Here is a 17,150-nt window from a genome sequence, read left to right on the forward strand (position 1 = left end):
TTAAAGTGCCCCTATTATGGATTTTTGAAAATTACCTTTCATGCAGTGTGTAACACAGCTCTAAGTGAATGAAAACATCCTGCAAAGTTATAAATCTGAAAGTGCACCCTGTATAAAGTTATTGTCTCTCAAAAGAAAGAGTCGACCCTGAATCAGTGAAACAAGTCGTTTTTAAAACAAATCCCAAGCCGTTTCATGTTGAAGTCAGCATGAAACATTAGCATATTGCCCGCCCACTTGTTGGGTCTTTTCGCAATGGTCTGAATGAAAATGCAAATTCATTCTCTGCCATTAGGTGCCGGCTTTTGGAGCGGTAAAAATAGCGGTTTCCCCGGTAACGCTGTACACAAAGCAGCACTGTGCTCACAAACGCTGCTTTATCAGGCATCAGGCATGATGACATTAAAATGAGACCGATCGAACCAATCACCGCAGATTAGCATCACGCAAAGGAGGGCTTTGGAAAAATTAATCGTTGAGCGAATCATTTAGGAGTCGTTAAGGAAGTAAGGTAAAAATAAATGCATATTATAAGACCATGAAAGTGTTTTTTGACCTTGCATGCATGTCAACCTGTTATTGGAAACTCCCAAAACCAAAATATGAACCTTTCATAACCCATAATAGGGGCACTTTAAGATGGTCTCTCGGCATGGCCAGCTGAAAAGTGTGAAAGTGAGTGAAAAATGTTTCACTCACTTTCTTTGTGTTTAGACTTTTTCATAACCTCCCCCCCCCCTTCACTTTCAAGAAATCTCACCAGATTGGTCAGCTGAGACAGCTCGCCCTTGTGCGTTTCCCTCTTCTCGATGTGGTGTTCGTGTGCCGCGTCTCGTAAAGGAGGCAGCTCGGTAGAAGACTGCTGGAGCTACAGAGAGAGAGAGAGAGAGAGAGAGAGAGAGACAGAGAGAGGGGAAAGGGAACAGAACATTGAGTGGAAACTCACCACCCTTTTGGACATTGTGGACTCTGACATCACGGTTCAGTCTGTACTGACGCCCTCTGACTCAACACGGACATTCATCCGTGAGCTCAACGGGAGGGACACATTGTACGGGACGCGAGGGGCATTTTGCAACAGATGTCTGAATTTTACTCAACTTCTCCATTGTGTAGACCCATCCACTCCTCAAAACCAAGAAACACACCCTAAGCGGCATGAGAAACTGAACAAACAACCACTTAGGGGAGACATTCTGCAGAATTCCAGATGTAACAGCAGTTTTGTGTTACGAATCATCCAGATTTCTCCCAAAAGAGAGAGGGGTATACAAACCATTACAACATACAGAATAATCATTAGATGATAACATGTGACCCACACTTTTTCAGATCATAGATTGTATAACCCTAGAGTGAGATAGAGAGACGTTGTAGAGGGGTCTTTTAAAAAGAGCTCTGATTGAGCTGATGGCTGTGTTTATATAGACAGCAGTGGGACGTGAAGCATGAAGGGAGCAGATTGAGATGAGAGTACGGCAGGAGGATCAAAGGCTGCTTTAATGCCCATGGGTGGGGCTGTGTGAGGGACAGGGTGGGCTCTAAGAAAGGACATATTAGGAAATATGGATGGATGGGTGGTGTGTGCATGTGTTGGGCATATGTATTTGACTGTATGGGACAAACTGGGTGTTACTGACAGCGGATGTCCCTTAAGTTTAAATCCTTTTAAGAGCTCATGATGTTCTGATGGACATCTGTTCTCTCCTCACATGACTGCATGTGAGTCTCCCATCACTAATGTCTTTACAGCAGAAATTACAACAGTTTCACATTCCTGTAAGAATAAGTTTGAAATAACCTATCAAGAATATGTCCGGGTCATTTTTCCGTGCTACGTTTTTAATGAAGAAAACTAAGCATATTTTAATTCAATCAAGGCGTTTTACATGATGTTAATTTTATTACAATTAGGCACATTTTCTCTTCAAATTATCATTATTATAACGTGCTCAAGCATTAATTGTCATTATTCTCAATTACATATTTTTACAATTTAATGCAATTACTTTATTTGTATTAAAATTAACATAAAATAATTAGCATTAGCAAAAACAAATGTTGCCATGGTATAAAAATACTTATAAAATAGTATATATATACACACACGCAGTAATACAATTTTTTATTTTAATTAAACTATATGTCTTCACATTTATTCATACAATTTTCTGCATATTACATTTTTTTCACATTACAATAATGAGAATTTGTGCAAAAATTAGCTAAATGTAATGGTCCTTAAAATAATCTTCCTTTTATTTGAAACAAAATACATAATAATATTATTATTTTATATATTGTGATATTTATATAATAGTATATATTATCAAATTAAAGTAAAATCTATTTTCTGCTTTTTTTCCCCATTATGGGTGAAATATGCTACATGTAAATAGTCCTAAAAAAATAAGCTTCCTTTCATTTGGAGCAAAATACATAAAAATATTATTATTTTAGATAATATGATATTTATATAATATTACATATTATCAAATTAAAGTAAAATCTATTTTCTTCTTTTTTTTTTTATTATGGGTGAAATACGACCCAGACATGTTCGCCCATGAACGGTGCTTTAAAAGAAAAGCCTCACAGATCAAAGTCGTTCACATAATGACAGAAAGCACCCCAGTCTTAATTATTTTGTCAGTTCGTACTTTGATTAAATCTCTGCCCTGCGGTTAACCCACAGCGTCTTACCTTGAGGTTCAAGGGGTTGACTATGTTGTGGGTGGTGCAGTTAACAGGGCCCTCCGTCGTGACCTCCAGCGGGTAAATTAACCTGTTACTTTGAAGCCTCATGGGGCATTTGAGCTGCAGTAGAGTGTGACTGATGCGGCTCGGCCCGTTGTTCACCAACTGAGAGGGAGAAACGTACAGAGAAAGACAGAGATATGAATCAAAAATCTATGGTATGTCATAATAATCCTTCTCAAACCCTTTGGTTTAAAATCCAGGTTGCTGCCTTGTCATTTTCATGATTACATCATCACAACCACAGGATTAAATCGTGCTGTTAAAGTAACTCCACAGGTGTTTCTGGACTCTCTGGTCATCATAAAAGGATGGCTTGATGCCTTGTGCTATTTTAGGACCTCTGTGTAACTTTTGGAGATTCTCCATGACAACCTCTACATGTGCAAAGTATTTGCATGACTCATCAGCAAAACCCTAGCAGAAAGTATGTGTCATATAAAGAAACCAATCTGCAAGCAGCAATTAGCGGAACTGACCGACATGAAATGGACTTAGTGACTTCTGTGTTAATAAATAAAATAAAAAATACAATCTCTGACTGAACAATGCAACCATCACAAACTGCAAGCAAACACATTTTAACAATGGTATTGCATTGACTGTCTATTTTATTTCTGCTTATAAAAAGTTTAAATATATAAATATGAATGAATTAATTAATGTTTTTAACAAGCAGTGCATGAAAAGAAAGTTTTACTAAAATTATTTGAAGTCTCTAGCTCAAAAAAAGCAGGCAGGGCTAACATTTAAAACATTGCATTTTAACGGCTAGTTGCTAGGCAACCATACATCCCATAATTACACCATAGGGATTTATAGCTTTTACTCTGGATTCCTATCAATGACAGGCCTCTCTGACTTCAAGTCCAACTGACAAGGTCTTTACCTCATAAGTGTGCTGGACGGAGGGTCCGACATCCTGTTCAACCATCACATTCTTGGTCAACTTCCAGTTTGGTGGGGGAAAGAAGACCTTGTCTGGTCGGGAGACACTGTAAAATGAGAGATAAAGAGAGACGGGAAAATGAGAAAGTGAAGGAACACGGGGAGCTTCCTAGTGAGAGTTCCAGAAGAGCAGTGATCTTGTGAAGTGCTTATAAATGGGTTCTGCATGTGAACTCACCCCTGTAGAATAACATCTGACTGGACCACCACCTCCAACTTGTAGGGGACGACTTCACTCTGGGAGTTATTCTCATTCTTACTGCAGATTGAGAGATGGAGAGCTTATTAAAGAGCATACTAAGGCCTCTTTAACGACATGTGCAACTAACCTAACCATATTAAAGATGCATGATATATCAGGAAGCATAATAGTCTCACTTACAGTATAATTAAAAATGTATATGATGGCCAATATGAAATACATTTTTAAATAAATAGATAAACAATAATACTAATAATCAATCAATCAATCCATTTTTGTATGGGCAATCATATGTTTTTTAAATATATAAAAAAAAAAAAAGTGTATTTCTTTATATAAGATTTACTTTATATACATTTTCTTTACACATTTTATATATTTATTTATACATTTCTTATGTATAAATAAGAAACTATTTTTTCCCCAATTCAAACAGTGATTTTAAGGTGTCCTTGTTACAGTATAATTATAGTAATCATTTAAGTACTGAGAAATATTAATTAACTACATGTACTTACTCTATGGTTAGGGTTAGGATTAGGGTTACTTGCATGTAATTATGCATAATGTATTGTTATTATAATAGTAAGTACATGTAACGTGTAACAAGGGTGTCTAAAAATAAAGTGGTACCGTGATCTTTTACTTTGCAAAAGTACTAAGCAATTATTCATGTTTGCTACTATATAGTTTAATTGTCTGTAGATAGTGTGAATGTTTATTTAAAAAACAAAACAAAATTAAAACAACACAGAGCCAAACAAAAACAAGACAAAACCAAACAAAAAAACAACACAGCAAAGCAAAGCAAAGCAAAACAAAACAAAACTAAACTAAACAAAACAAAACAAAACAAAACAAAACAAAACAAAACAAACAACAACACAGAGCCAAACAAAAACAAGACACAACCAAACAAAAAAACAACACAGCAAAGCAAAGCAAAACAAAACAAAACAAAACTAAACAAAACAAAACAAAACAAAACAAAACAAAACAAAACAAAAAAACACAACACAACACAACACAACACACAACACAACAAAACATTAAAGCTGTGTGTGTTGGTTTCAAGTTTCATACCTACGGATCTGCAGGTCAAACTGCACAAATCTGTGTGTGTCCTTCAGACGTGGTACTGTGAATCTCAGTCCGGCCCATAACTGAAAATAAAACATAATTTATTTAAAATAAATCCAAAGTCACTTCCTACAAGTACATATACATATACAAGTACATTTAATTAATTTATTCATTCATTTAAACAACCCAAAAATGAGAGAAATGCAAGCAGTTTCTCATAAAGGAGCCAACGATATTAGCAGTGTCACAATACTGAATTTCAGCTTTCCAAGAATTAAACCAGAGAATTCTCTAAACAGACAAATCCCCCATAATGCACTGCCATAGCAACGGAATGGATGTTGAGGTTGGTGGAATGTTCCTTTCCTGTATTCCATCCAAAAAACACAAGTGGAAACACTAAAACGTATCCTCGCTCATTCATCTAGTGATGTCATGTTTAGGTGCACTGTCAAACGCACTCCACTTAGTTACTACCCTAAAATGCTGAAGTCACCTACCCAAACCCAGACTGCATGGGAGTTCCAGCCTCCCTTTTATAATTGTGGTTTTATGCTCCCACTGCACGCACATAAACTCTGGCAAAAAGACCCCATACGAGCGGCTATCAGCACTCAGTGTGTGAGAGTTCGGGTGTGGGTGTCCGTGCAAGTGTGCATGTGTGTGTGTGTGTGTGTGGGGTGTCTGTAATTTCTGAATTTCTCATTGCATGAGATACTATTATAGATACAGGCCAGTTGTTATGAGGAACCTCTTAGGTGGTCCTGGAATCCAAAAATAATAGCATTAATAATAAAATTGCTGAATAAAACACCCAAATAACCTGCCCCGAACTAATGAGAGCAGCTGACTAAAAAACAGACAGGGGTATCTGGAAACACATATTGACAGGGAGCAGTTTGAACAGTCACTCAATTATACTCCATCTCTGCAGACACATTAAAAAACCACAGATCCCACCACCTCCACACAGTGGCATTTTGGAGAGGGGAACTCCACTCTCTAAGTGGGCAGAGCCAAAATGACTGTCACTTCCTGCATCACTGGTGGGAACTTCCTGCCTGTCCAAACATGATCCAACACAGCCCTCAACAAGCCCCCCAGACAGCACTACGAGCTGACTAACACAGGTTAGATGAATAATAAAGGTTATGTGACTAACAGGGCACAATTATGGTTGCTGGAGGCCTGTTTTTTTTAAATGCTAGATGTCAGTAATCAGAATTTCCATGATTTTTCCAGTCGTTTGTGAATACTGGAAAAGGATAACTGGATAACCATAAATTATTTTATAGAGATTGCGCACACAAAAAGCAATTTCGGTAACACTTTATTTTAAGGTGTCTTGTTACACATGTTACATGTACTTGCTATTATAATAACAACGAATTATGCATAATTACATGCAAGTAACCCTAAACCAAACCCTAACCATATAGTAAGTGCATGTAGTTAATTAACATTACTCAGTACTTAAATGTACAATTACACTGTAACAAGGACACCTTAAAATAACTTATAGCCAAGGAAAAAGAGTTGAGCTTAACTACAACTATATATACTGTAAGATAGAACAATAGATTGATAGATTTATAAAAATTATTTACTTATCCATGACTTCATAAGATTCTACTAATTTCTATGACTGTTCAAATAACAATTTTACATTTCTCAGATATGCTGGGAAAGCAGTAAGATTCAATTGCACTTGATAAAAGGTCACTTTTAACCCCAAGTCACTCAAGTGTGTAAATACGCACAAATAGAAAAAATAGTTTGGTGCTTACGCTAGTGCCTGATTTCATGGGGTTCCCCAGGTCACAGCTGAGGTAACGGGTCTGATTTTCCGTCTCATAACTGCAGGTCAGTTGGGTCAGGCTCTGTCCGGAGAAATAGAGAAAAAGACCAGTACATTTTGGGAAACACACACATAGTGATAACTCACAACCCTGACTCATGTCTTGACCTGCTTAAAATAATTGTGGTACTACTGCTGAATGTTACATTTTTGTGCTAAATCATCCCCACACAGGGTTAGGGTTAACAAAAAAGTACAAGTAATTAATTAAAACAGACCCTGTTTGGTGCCCATACTCCTCCTGTAAGCACTACCCCTTCTTAAAATGTAAAGTAATCTATATTTTTGCCTCACTACAGGATTTCTCATCACATGTCTCCATTAATAAAAAACACGTCTTCTCTGGAGTATCAAAGTAACAGAACAAAGGTCTTTCTCAGCTGAAATGCTGAACACATGTAGGAGTTAATGGACGGGGTCTGGCACACGTCCGTGTAATAGGCAGCACCTGGAGGGAGGGTCTCCATATCTCACCTCGTTATTGCGGGCTATTCCGCTGTAGTCGGCCTCTGGTGGCAAGACCACATACAGCTCGGCTTCGTAAGCTCCGCCTCCGTCGTTCTTTGCATTGAAAGTCAGGGTCAGAGAGTTGTCATCGCCCATGTACACTTCCTTCCTGTCCCTGCGGAACCAAAACACGAACAAAACGTAAAGCTCATGCACTGGCGGCTAATTTACTTTCTATAGGGTCTATAGGGTGAATACTAAATATACAAATTGTACTTTCAAACACTGTTTAAGTCAATGCATTAACAAGCACCACTAACTGGCCATTTAAAATCTGTGTAGTAGTTTTGAAACTAGCTGTGAAGTATTAAGCATAGAGGACATTGACTGTATGTAATTCTGCTGATCTAGCAGTAAATATCACTCAGATCTTTCCAACAGGAAGCCCTTCCTCCAGCACTGTACACACATTTCCTATTAAAAAACCCTAATTTCCATTGTAGCTATAAAGTTGAACATGCAACGACAAAGACTGTGAAACATTCCGCAATGTTCCCATTTTTTTCTATTCGTTCGCATTCCCTCCCCCCTTTCTTTTCTCTCTACATCTCAGACACAATGAGAAATTCCATGCGAGGGCCACACAGACGCTTCCAATTACCGCCTGGCCTCGTAAAGCCATGCTGGGGAAGCGGCACGTACTGAATTCAAACGCTGGCACTCGGTTAGTGGGTGACTCGAACCTATGTGGAAGCCATCGCTTGCTGTACTTTCATAACAAACCCCTCCAGATGACACATATGAGGTTGGGTTCATGTCATAAGGAGGTCATGATTCGCATTCAATGGCTAATCAAAATAAATATAAAGACCCTTACAACAAATGAACATCAGCAAGTTCTAATAATCACATGGAAATTATTTAGTACAAGTTAATTTGACAGAAATCTGGACCCGGGAAGCAGATACTGACAGCGGTACTAAAGAATAGCCATGTTGTCCGAGGCATCTCTGATGCATTTTCACATTTTCTCCTAAAGAATAACCCCTCGAGTGAATTTCCAAGAGATACTATTCCCTCTGCTTGTTGAATGACAAGAAAATCCAAATCACTCTGTGGAGAAAATTAATACCCTCCACAGTTTAATAAACATGTGACCTAAGACAAACGCAACAAATCTCTAAGGTTCTTGGTAAGACAGTCGAAGAATAACAACAGATACAAACAAATCTGTGAATAAAAGAGAGAGAAAATGCCCACAGATTTTACAAATCAACTGCAGGAAACTGCCATTGTAACTGCAGGGAAAAGGGGGCCACAGTGATTTCCAAATTTTCCAAACTTATCCGCCTCATCTATGTAGTTTTTTTTTTCCACAAGCCAGCCAAGTCTGACAATCCCAGCACCTGTGCATAGCCTTCCTGTTTTTTTCCTGTGTATCTGTCCATGTGTGTGTCACTAATCTAACCTGGGAACACTTTGTCCAACTTTCTAAAAGCTGTGACTCGTCACGTATATTTATCCAAATATCTAATCTAAACAGTAGCTGTAATAGCCATTTTACTTCATACGTGACTTTATTGCAAACTTTGCAAAAAGCACACTAATCTCCAGGCTTTTATTAGTTTTTTGCATTCCTTGCTAATCATCTTACCCGTGCACAGAGAGTTTCAGGTCAGGGACGCAGATGTTGTCCTCTCCACAGTCCAATAAAATCTGGGCCTAGAACACAAGCCAAAAAAATGTTAAGATAAGTTACTGAGAGATTATAGTCATTAATTTGCAACCTATTTTAGATTCAGAATCGACTTGTTATAAGTGAAAATGAATATCCTGGGACCTGATTTTATATTTCAGGAATTGACTGGATGGTGAAAAGTGGGCATTACATACCAAAATAAAGCCAGAAAGATCTACAGTTATATGCAAATACAGACTTCTATTCATTTCGAGATCTATTCATTTCAGAATACATTAAAAATGCAATTCACGACAAGAATGTTTTAAAATTCTGAATTAAAAGTAATTTTTATAAATATGTGGCGGGCATAAATGTATTAAAAAGAAAAGCCTTAGAAGTTTGGCATTATCTTTCATGTTATTTTTTATTTAAAAAAAAAAATGAAATTCAGCAAATTAATTAATATTTTTAGAGTATATAAATGCATAAACAAACAAACATATAATTTACAATAAGACCAGGAACGCACCTTTAGAAAGTAAACGGGGTCAATTTCAATTTCTTGTTGATTTAAAGGGTAAAAATAGAAAGTAAGCCATTCGCTTACGAACAATGTGATCTAAAAAAGAAGCTGTCTGAGATTCTCCAGTCATTTTCTTAATCATATACAGGATACCACCTGCAATCCAGTGTCTCTAATGTCATTCAGGCATCATCGCCCTATAATAAGCATAATTTTAGTCACACTTCCCATAACCAATATCCCAACTAAACATCTCTAGGCAGTTTACACACAGAAAAAAAAATCCAATAAACCTTTACATACTTACAAATTCCCATGAAACTTCAAACTACTTGCACTATGAAATAGCTTTTTTTCAAAAATCCAAACAAAGCACTCTGAAGATATTTGCAAAGAACAGACAGCAGAGGCCGGCTGCATTATAAACAGTGCGTTCACTTAGGTCAAGTGTTAGCGCATGACCATGTAATGGTCAAAGAATATTGATACCTAATACACTACCGAATATAAACAAAATGAATATAAACATTGCCGTTTGCAATCGTAAACATCACTCCTCAGCCTACAAAATGCTAGGTTTTAGATTAGTAAACACTGCTAAATGAATACTGGGTTGAAGAGCAGATGTGTACAGGCTTCAAAAAACGTATAGAGCTCACTTGAAGGGATAAAGAGCTATGGTTGTACCCATAAGGCTGTTCTATACGCCACCAACATCCACATCAGAGGCTGCCGACCCTGAACCACATGCTAGCTGCACGCGACACCACCCAACTCTCACCACACAGACAAATATAAATATATACACATTGCATAAAGCACACACATTAATGAGATAGAATCTATATACAATTTATGAATGACTCGAAGACATAAAGAAAAGGGGAAAGTGGTGCAAGTGGTTCCAACATGTGCAAGGTTGACGCAACATGACGATGAGGATAAGAAAATAGAATAGGGAGATTAGAAAGGGCAAAGTGGCTTCCCTGTAATTAGCAGTTGCTGAGCTCTAATTACAACCGATGAGGGCGGCCACCCCTTTCCATAGCTCTGTATCGGGCCGCTCCGAACCTCCTGGAGAGGGTTGTTTGGGTTCACTGGAGCAACCAAACAATTAGAAGCCCGAGCAGAGATACAAGAGAGGGTCACATGTGCATATGTCCAAGCTGATCCACAGCCAAAACCACCATAAAGTGTTTACGGAAGTGTTAAGGTCTACAAACAGCATGATTGGGTAAGCAAACTGGAGGGCACCTGGTGGGATCACTAACAACATTTATAAAAGGAGGTCCAAAACATCTCAATCTATAGGCAAGATGAATACGGGGCCTCACACCTATAGTCCCCTGAAAATAAAGACAACAAATACACTTTCCCCCCCCCCCACCAGATTTATTAAATTTTTTCCATTAATTCTTGAAAAGAAAGTCCTTAGAAATTTGACATAGTTATTTTTTTATTAGAAAATAATATAAATACTAATACAAATAATAATATGACTTTTCATTATTGTTATAAATTGCTGTAAATAGTGTATATTTATGTAATAATAATACTCTATAAAATATATTGTGGTAACATTATCATCATCATCATTATTATTTTTTTAACATTTTGTATATTTATATAATATTTAAAAATATAAACGTATTAAAAATATATATTTTTTCATTTAATTACTCTAAGAATAATTTATGATATTTTTATATATTTGTACTCTATAAAAATATATGTAACTTTAATAACAATAGGGTAAGAAGAATAAGAAGAAATTTTTATTATTATTACATTTTTTTGTTGTTGTTGTTGTGTAATTTAAAACAGTATAAAACCAATGTGGACACAAAGTAACTTTCTAAAATCTTGGCATGTGCGTTTTAAACTAGGGTTTTAAATTATTTTCCCCTTTCTTTATAATTGACACTCTCATTTATCATGAATAAAAGGGCTTCCACTTCGTTTTTTGGCTTGAATAAGCAAAAGTTTTAGAAGATCGTTCCATCTGCAATGTTTCCAAGACCTCGGATTAGAATGTTTCTGCATATGGTCAGTGCGGCCCATGTGTTCGGCACGGTCTCAATAACTACTGAAAGAAAACTGCCACCCAAAAAGCTAAACCTAAACAGACGGCATATGGCCTGCGAGAACCTGCCAGGAAAAAAACTGAATTCTATTAACCCTCTATACGCACACACACCTCCACAGTAGGAGTGAAACCTACTCCTGGTGGGACAGTGAAAAGTTCTCTGCCGTACACGCTGCACATTGCCTTCAGCTCTCAAATGGCTTTCCAGACAATTTGGAGAACATCCCAGATGTATGTTTTGAAAATCTCTTCATAAAGGAGGAGAAGAATGTACCGCTCCATGCAAAACCTTTGTTTTGTTTGTTCACATAAAGCATTGTGGGATATCTGCAGCAGCAGATGAACGTACTTTCTGTTCGATGAGCTCTGCTGTCTGGTAGTTAAGGATGGGCCGCAGGCCGTATCTGTCTGCCGCAGCTTGAGGGTTCAGGCTGAAGTTGAGCGCAACGAAGATGGGCGACAGCTTATCCCTGAAGTCCTTCTCATCCTACACTCCAACAGAGAGGAAAACAGAGCGGGAGTTTGTGAGAAAGGTCAGAAAGCAGGACGAAACGACTCTTAATCCCTTGCTGCATTTTTGGCATCAGTTGCCACACTTATCTTACTTATCTTCACTTTTAACACTTATCTTGTACTAAGAAATGGAAAATTAACTCACTAAAATGATGCAGGTTATTTTTCCCCTCAATGTTTCCAATGGTTAGTCCCACCTACTCTTAATTCTCATTGGCTCACAGTCTTCTGAATGCCACATTAGGACATTTTATATTCAACTTTTATCTACTGTATATACTATTTAGTCGAACCAAGTCATTTTTCTGCAAGTCACATGAAAGCCCAATTTCTTTGCATTCTAGTCCAAAGTCAAGTCTTGAATCTATGCATTCAAGTCTAGACTCAAGATAGGGAAGTCGCGAGTCATTGCTGTCAAAGGCGAGGTGCAAGTCATCAAATTTGAACTCCAAGTCTAAAACCCTGCTATTTAGTGCACCATTAATGTCCTGCTTTTGTAGGTAATCTGGGGTCAAACTCACCCGCAAGAAGATCTTGGTGTCACTGCAGACTCTGGCTCCATTTGGCACAGTCAGAGTCCTCTGCAGAGCGGGAAGCTGGGTGTCTAAAAACAGAGCTCTCCGTACGGCCCCCTTCTGCGGCTGCTTCAGCCGGTCCAGCTGAACTTCAACGTTAAACTCTACAAAACACACACATTGTCTGATAGATTTAGAAAAGTTATGGGCACGATGCCTTCACGTTGGCTCCAGCATACAGGTGCAGGACGGAGCCAAGCTGACACAGCACTAAATCTCAAAGCCTATTGGGTAGATCTGAACTTTGTGCTTTGGCAAGAGTGAAGACTTCTTCCAAACATTTAGTTTTTATCATTATCCAACACCTGAAGAGAATGGCCATAAGAAGAGCCATAATGCTTTTGATAGAAAGTCGTGAGGGCATGAAGGAATTTGCATGCCGTTCAGATGTATGTTGGGCACCTGCGCTCAGTTATCTGAGCGTGTGCAGTAGGTGCTATTCTTCACACAACATAGTCTAGGCCTCTAATGGCAGGGCATATGGTGCTATCATTAGCCCAGGGGGAAACGGAGGGAAGTAATTGCTGAATAAATGCATTGTAAAGGTCGTGTATGTACAAAGAACGGCTTATGGATGGAATGGGAAACATGAAGGCTCTTTTAGATGCCTAAAACCAGATTTATTTTAGGTTGTGAGGGACATTATGTCAAATTAAGTCCAAGAATAAATGCCACAATGCACGGGTGTTACAGGTGATTGTAAGAGCGTGACTAGTGTTCTGGGTGGTTGCTTATTTAAAAAGGAATACTATTTGCAAAGGGGATCAACAGGTGGGTAAACAGGAGCAGATGTGGCTTACCGAGATGATTTGGTAGGTGCTTCCCATTGGCTGAGAGGCAAAAGCTCAGGTTGACACTGTAAGAAGCAGAGCAGACAAATGATGAGAGATGAAGTGGATTTATTACGCATTAGAAACACATTGAGAGAGAAACTCTTTGGCTATGAAATATTTGCTATTATTGTTTCCTCAGGCTATAACACTTGACAGCTTGAAGGAAGGATGACTATAGTATAATGGATCACACAAACATATGTGAAGATGTTTTTAAACAGGACAGCTAAGGATCACGTCTGTGCTGGAAACTGATGTAATGTACAATTTCTGAAAGATGTCTATTGTGTTCACCAAGCGTGCATTTATTTGATAAAAAAAATATATATAGTAAAAACAGCAATATTATGGAATATTATTAACATTTTGTCAACCATTTTAATATATTTTGAAATGCAATTTATTTCTGTGATGGCAAAGCTGAATTTTCATTAGCCATTACTCCAGTCTTCAGTGTCACATGATCCTTCAGAAATCATTCTGATATGCTGATTTGGTACTTAAGAAACACTTCTTATTATCAATGTTGAAAATGGTTGTTCTGCTTAATATGTTGTGGAAAATAAATGAGTTCAACTGAAAGGAAGCAAGAAACTAAAAAAAAAAGATCAAGAAAATTAAAAAAAAAAGTTTGAATGACAGTTTAAATGAATGAAAGAATTTCATTTTAGAAAGAACTGAAAAAGTTTCCAAAAAAAGAAGAAAAAGCAACAAAAGAATCCAAAAGAAACACAAAACATACAAAAGAAACAAGACACAGAAGGGGAAGAGTGAAAGACTGAAGAAAAAAAGAAGAAAAATCACAATCCAGGCTACTTTTGACCTGTGCAATAAACGCAGTGTTCCCATGTGTGTTTCTAAGCCTCAGTATACATCTGTCTGTGTGTGTGTGTGTGTGTGTGTGTGTGTGTGAGCTTACATGCATGTGCAGCTCATTGCGTCCTGATGTTTCCCAGCTGTGTTCCACCACTAAACAATATCTCATTCAAAGCCACTGCTAGATCCCTTTCTCCCTCTCTCTCGCTCTCTAATTTCTCCCAAAAGCCTCTGTGCCTAGGCAACGACTTGTAATCAACACATACGTATACAAACTTTCCCTGTATAAAACAGAACAGGCGGAGACACTGACATTTCACGTCAGAGAGAGACCAGCCCAGCGGAGTTTCCTTTCCCTCCACAGATAGGCCGCATATTTCAAAAATGCATGTCGTGGAGTTGGGAAAAGGGCATTTCATGCTTTTCGCCACCTTCTTGGCTCACCCTCAACCAGCATAGCGTGTCCAAACTATTTGGAAAAGCCTTTGCTGACAGCATAACTACACCCTTCCATATGTCCAGCCTGACATACAAAGCCCAACTGTGGATGTAATGAAGTAAGCTTTATTTACTAAATTAGATTTTTTAAAATTCCTACAGTGCACTTTAATGCCACTTAAATGATGTTAAATGTGAAAGATCTTTTTCCATATTATTGCATGTTGAATGTTTAGGATTTGGATAAACAGTCTAATAAAATCTATTTACTGCTTTGGACCAGGAATGCAACAAATTCTAGCTGATACAAGATAGCAGACATACCAGGACACTTGCAGGGTTTCGTTCCCACGGCTTATGGTGCAAACTTTCTCCTCAGGATTAATCATAGCTGGATATACAGTCAAGGTAGCACTGGTGTTCACAATAGGACGAGACCTGGAAATTACATAATATCCTAAATTATTTAGTCTGCACTCAAAAGCATTTTAAATAGCTTTATGATTAAAATTTTAATAGGATATACTGAAGTCGGTAAGATTTTTAAAAATGTTTTGAATGAATTCTCTTTTGCTCACAAAGTCTGTATTTAATAGATCAAAAATACAGTAAAAAATAGTAAAATTGTGAAACATTATTACAATTTGAAGTATTTATTTTAACAGGTAATTTCTTCTTGTGATGGCAAAGCTTAATTTTCAGCAGCCATTACTCTAGTCTTCATGTTTGTGACTGACCTATAAAGAACGGCAGTGTCTGCACCAAATGCGCCAACAATAAGATCTGCAAGAAGAAAAAAACATGGTATCAGACTAGATTTCAGCAGCAGTGGCAGTGGTTTATGGTAGCTAAAAAGACTAGGTTTTCTCACCTGGGTAGCCATTATTATCCAGGTCTTTGCCTCCACGAAGGGCGTAACCAAAACTGGCAGGTAGAGCTGACGGTGTGGCAGAAGCCCATTGGCCAGCGATCACCTGAGAGGGCTTTTCCCTGAGTCCTCCAGCATGTCCGTTATAGATGAGCACCAGTCCTTGTTTGTTTTCCCCACCAAACGGACAACTGATGGCCACGTCTGTTAAGAGAATATTGTAGAATTAGAGGTGCAAAAAAATGTACTTACTTTCATGTTATAGGTAATAACCGATAAACAGCAGAAATTAAAGGTCTATATTATTTAGTCTAAATATTTTAAAAATAAAACTCTAAAAAAAAAAACTCTAATTAGTCATTAACCGAAAAATGGAAGATATAAAAATTCTACATTATTCTGTCTAAAAAAATTACAAATGAAACACAAAAAAAAATAATTAAAAATGCTACAAGTGAATTTAGGCATCACAACATTATAATATACAGTATAAAGATGGATATTCATTTTAAGATTACATTTAACAATGTTATAACATTATTCGCGTTTTTAAAGATTTAATTCAAGTGAGTGGTGAGGGTTATTATTGTTGACTAAAAGTCAAACTAAAAAACTGAAAATCAATTAAAACATTTGCGTTACTTGAAAAAATAAATGTTTACTGAAAATAAGAAATATAAATTTTTTTTAATTCAGCTAGTTGCCAAGGCAAAATTTCTCAATTTAGTTTAACTTGATGTACTAAAATAACAAACTAAAAACTGAAATAAAAATAAATAAAAACAATATAGACATAAATAAAAAAAAAACTAAAAACTACAAAGAAGACAAAAACATTTATTTAAACGTTAACTAAGATTAAAAATAAAAACTGATTCAAAATATTAATAAAAAACTGAATTAGTATCTGAATGGTACTAAAATGGCTCTACAGTTAGACAACAGTAAAGGTAATCTAAAAGAAAAAAAATGAGGGAACTGAACACCCACAATTAAATATAGCCCGATAGCTATCGAATAACAACCAAAACCAACAGAAAAAAATCCAATATCGACTGATAACCAATACAGTTGTTTAAAGACTGACTGACAAACAAATGCTAAAATCTGGGCAAATCTCTCACCGTTGTAACCATCTTGGTTGAGGTCTCCGAGAGGGGTAATGGAGCTGCCAAACCGGCCGAACGTCTGTGTGCCGGTGAGGTGAGGTAGCTGAGGTGGGAGATCCAGAGGTCCGTTCTGCATGTACACATAGACCCGACCCAACTCCTCCAACCTCCCATCAGAGTCACGAAGCATGAACATTGGTGCGCCAACCAGCAGGTCTGTCATCCTGGAGGTGATACAAACCACAAACTTAAACACTGAACACATTGCTAGATTCTTCTCTGAACCTGGTTGTGTTTACCTACCCATCATTGTTTATGTCAGTAGCAGCCACTGCATAGCCATAGTAGGAACCCATCTGAAAAATTTAGGAACATTAAAAACTGTAACAGATACGAATCACATGTAAATACAA

At 37.3% G+C, this 17,150-nt stretch overlaps 1 protein-coding gene across 1 annotated transcript in view; it reads right to left on the minus strand.

Moving 5' to 3' along the window:
* LOC107723722 (integrin alpha-5-like) overlaps nucleotides 1-17,093 on the minus strand; it is a gene marked incomplete at its 5' end in the record, with an annotated part of 23,805 nt that extends 6,712 nt beyond the window's left edge. The window contains 16 exons of the mRNA XM_016532432.1: nucleotides 761-868; nucleotides 2,704-2,862; nucleotides 3,647-3,752; nucleotides 3,884-3,964; nucleotides 4,991-5,070; nucleotides 6,778-6,870; nucleotides 7,323-7,470; nucleotides 8,950-9,017; nucleotides 11,935-12,072; nucleotides 12,620-12,777; nucleotides 13,474-13,529; nucleotides 15,085-15,198; nucleotides 15,498-15,543; nucleotides 15,632-15,832; nucleotides 16,753-16,961; nucleotides 17,041-17,093. Of these exons, the coding sequence (XP_016387918.1) occupies nucleotides 761-868; nucleotides 2,704-2,862; nucleotides 3,647-3,752; nucleotides 3,884-3,964; nucleotides 4,991-5,070; nucleotides 6,778-6,870; nucleotides 7,323-7,470; nucleotides 8,950-9,017; nucleotides 11,935-12,072; nucleotides 12,620-12,777; nucleotides 13,474-13,529; nucleotides 15,085-15,198; nucleotides 15,498-15,543; nucleotides 15,632-15,832; nucleotides 16,753-16,961; nucleotides 17,041-17,093 (1,818 nt within the window). The remainder of the gene's footprint in view (nucleotides 1-760; nucleotides 869-2,703; nucleotides 2,863-3,646; nucleotides 3,753-3,883; nucleotides 3,965-4,990; nucleotides 5,071-6,777; nucleotides 6,871-7,322; nucleotides 7,471-8,949; nucleotides 9,018-11,934; nucleotides 12,073-12,619; nucleotides 12,778-13,473; nucleotides 13,530-15,084; nucleotides 15,199-15,497; nucleotides 15,544-15,631; nucleotides 15,833-16,752; nucleotides 16,962-17,040) is intronic.
* Nucleotides 17,094-17,150: the final 57 nt, after the last annotated feature.

This window comes from Sinocyclocheilus rhinocerous, unplaced genomic scaffold, assembly GCF_001515625.1.
Source record: "Sinocyclocheilus rhinocerous isolate Xijiao unplaced genomic scaffold, SAMN03320098_v1.1 scaffold905, whole genome shotgun sequence".
Taxonomy (NCBI): domain Eukaryota; kingdom Metazoa; phylum Chordata; class Actinopteri; order Cypriniformes; family Cyprinidae; genus Sinocyclocheilus; species Sinocyclocheilus rhinocerous.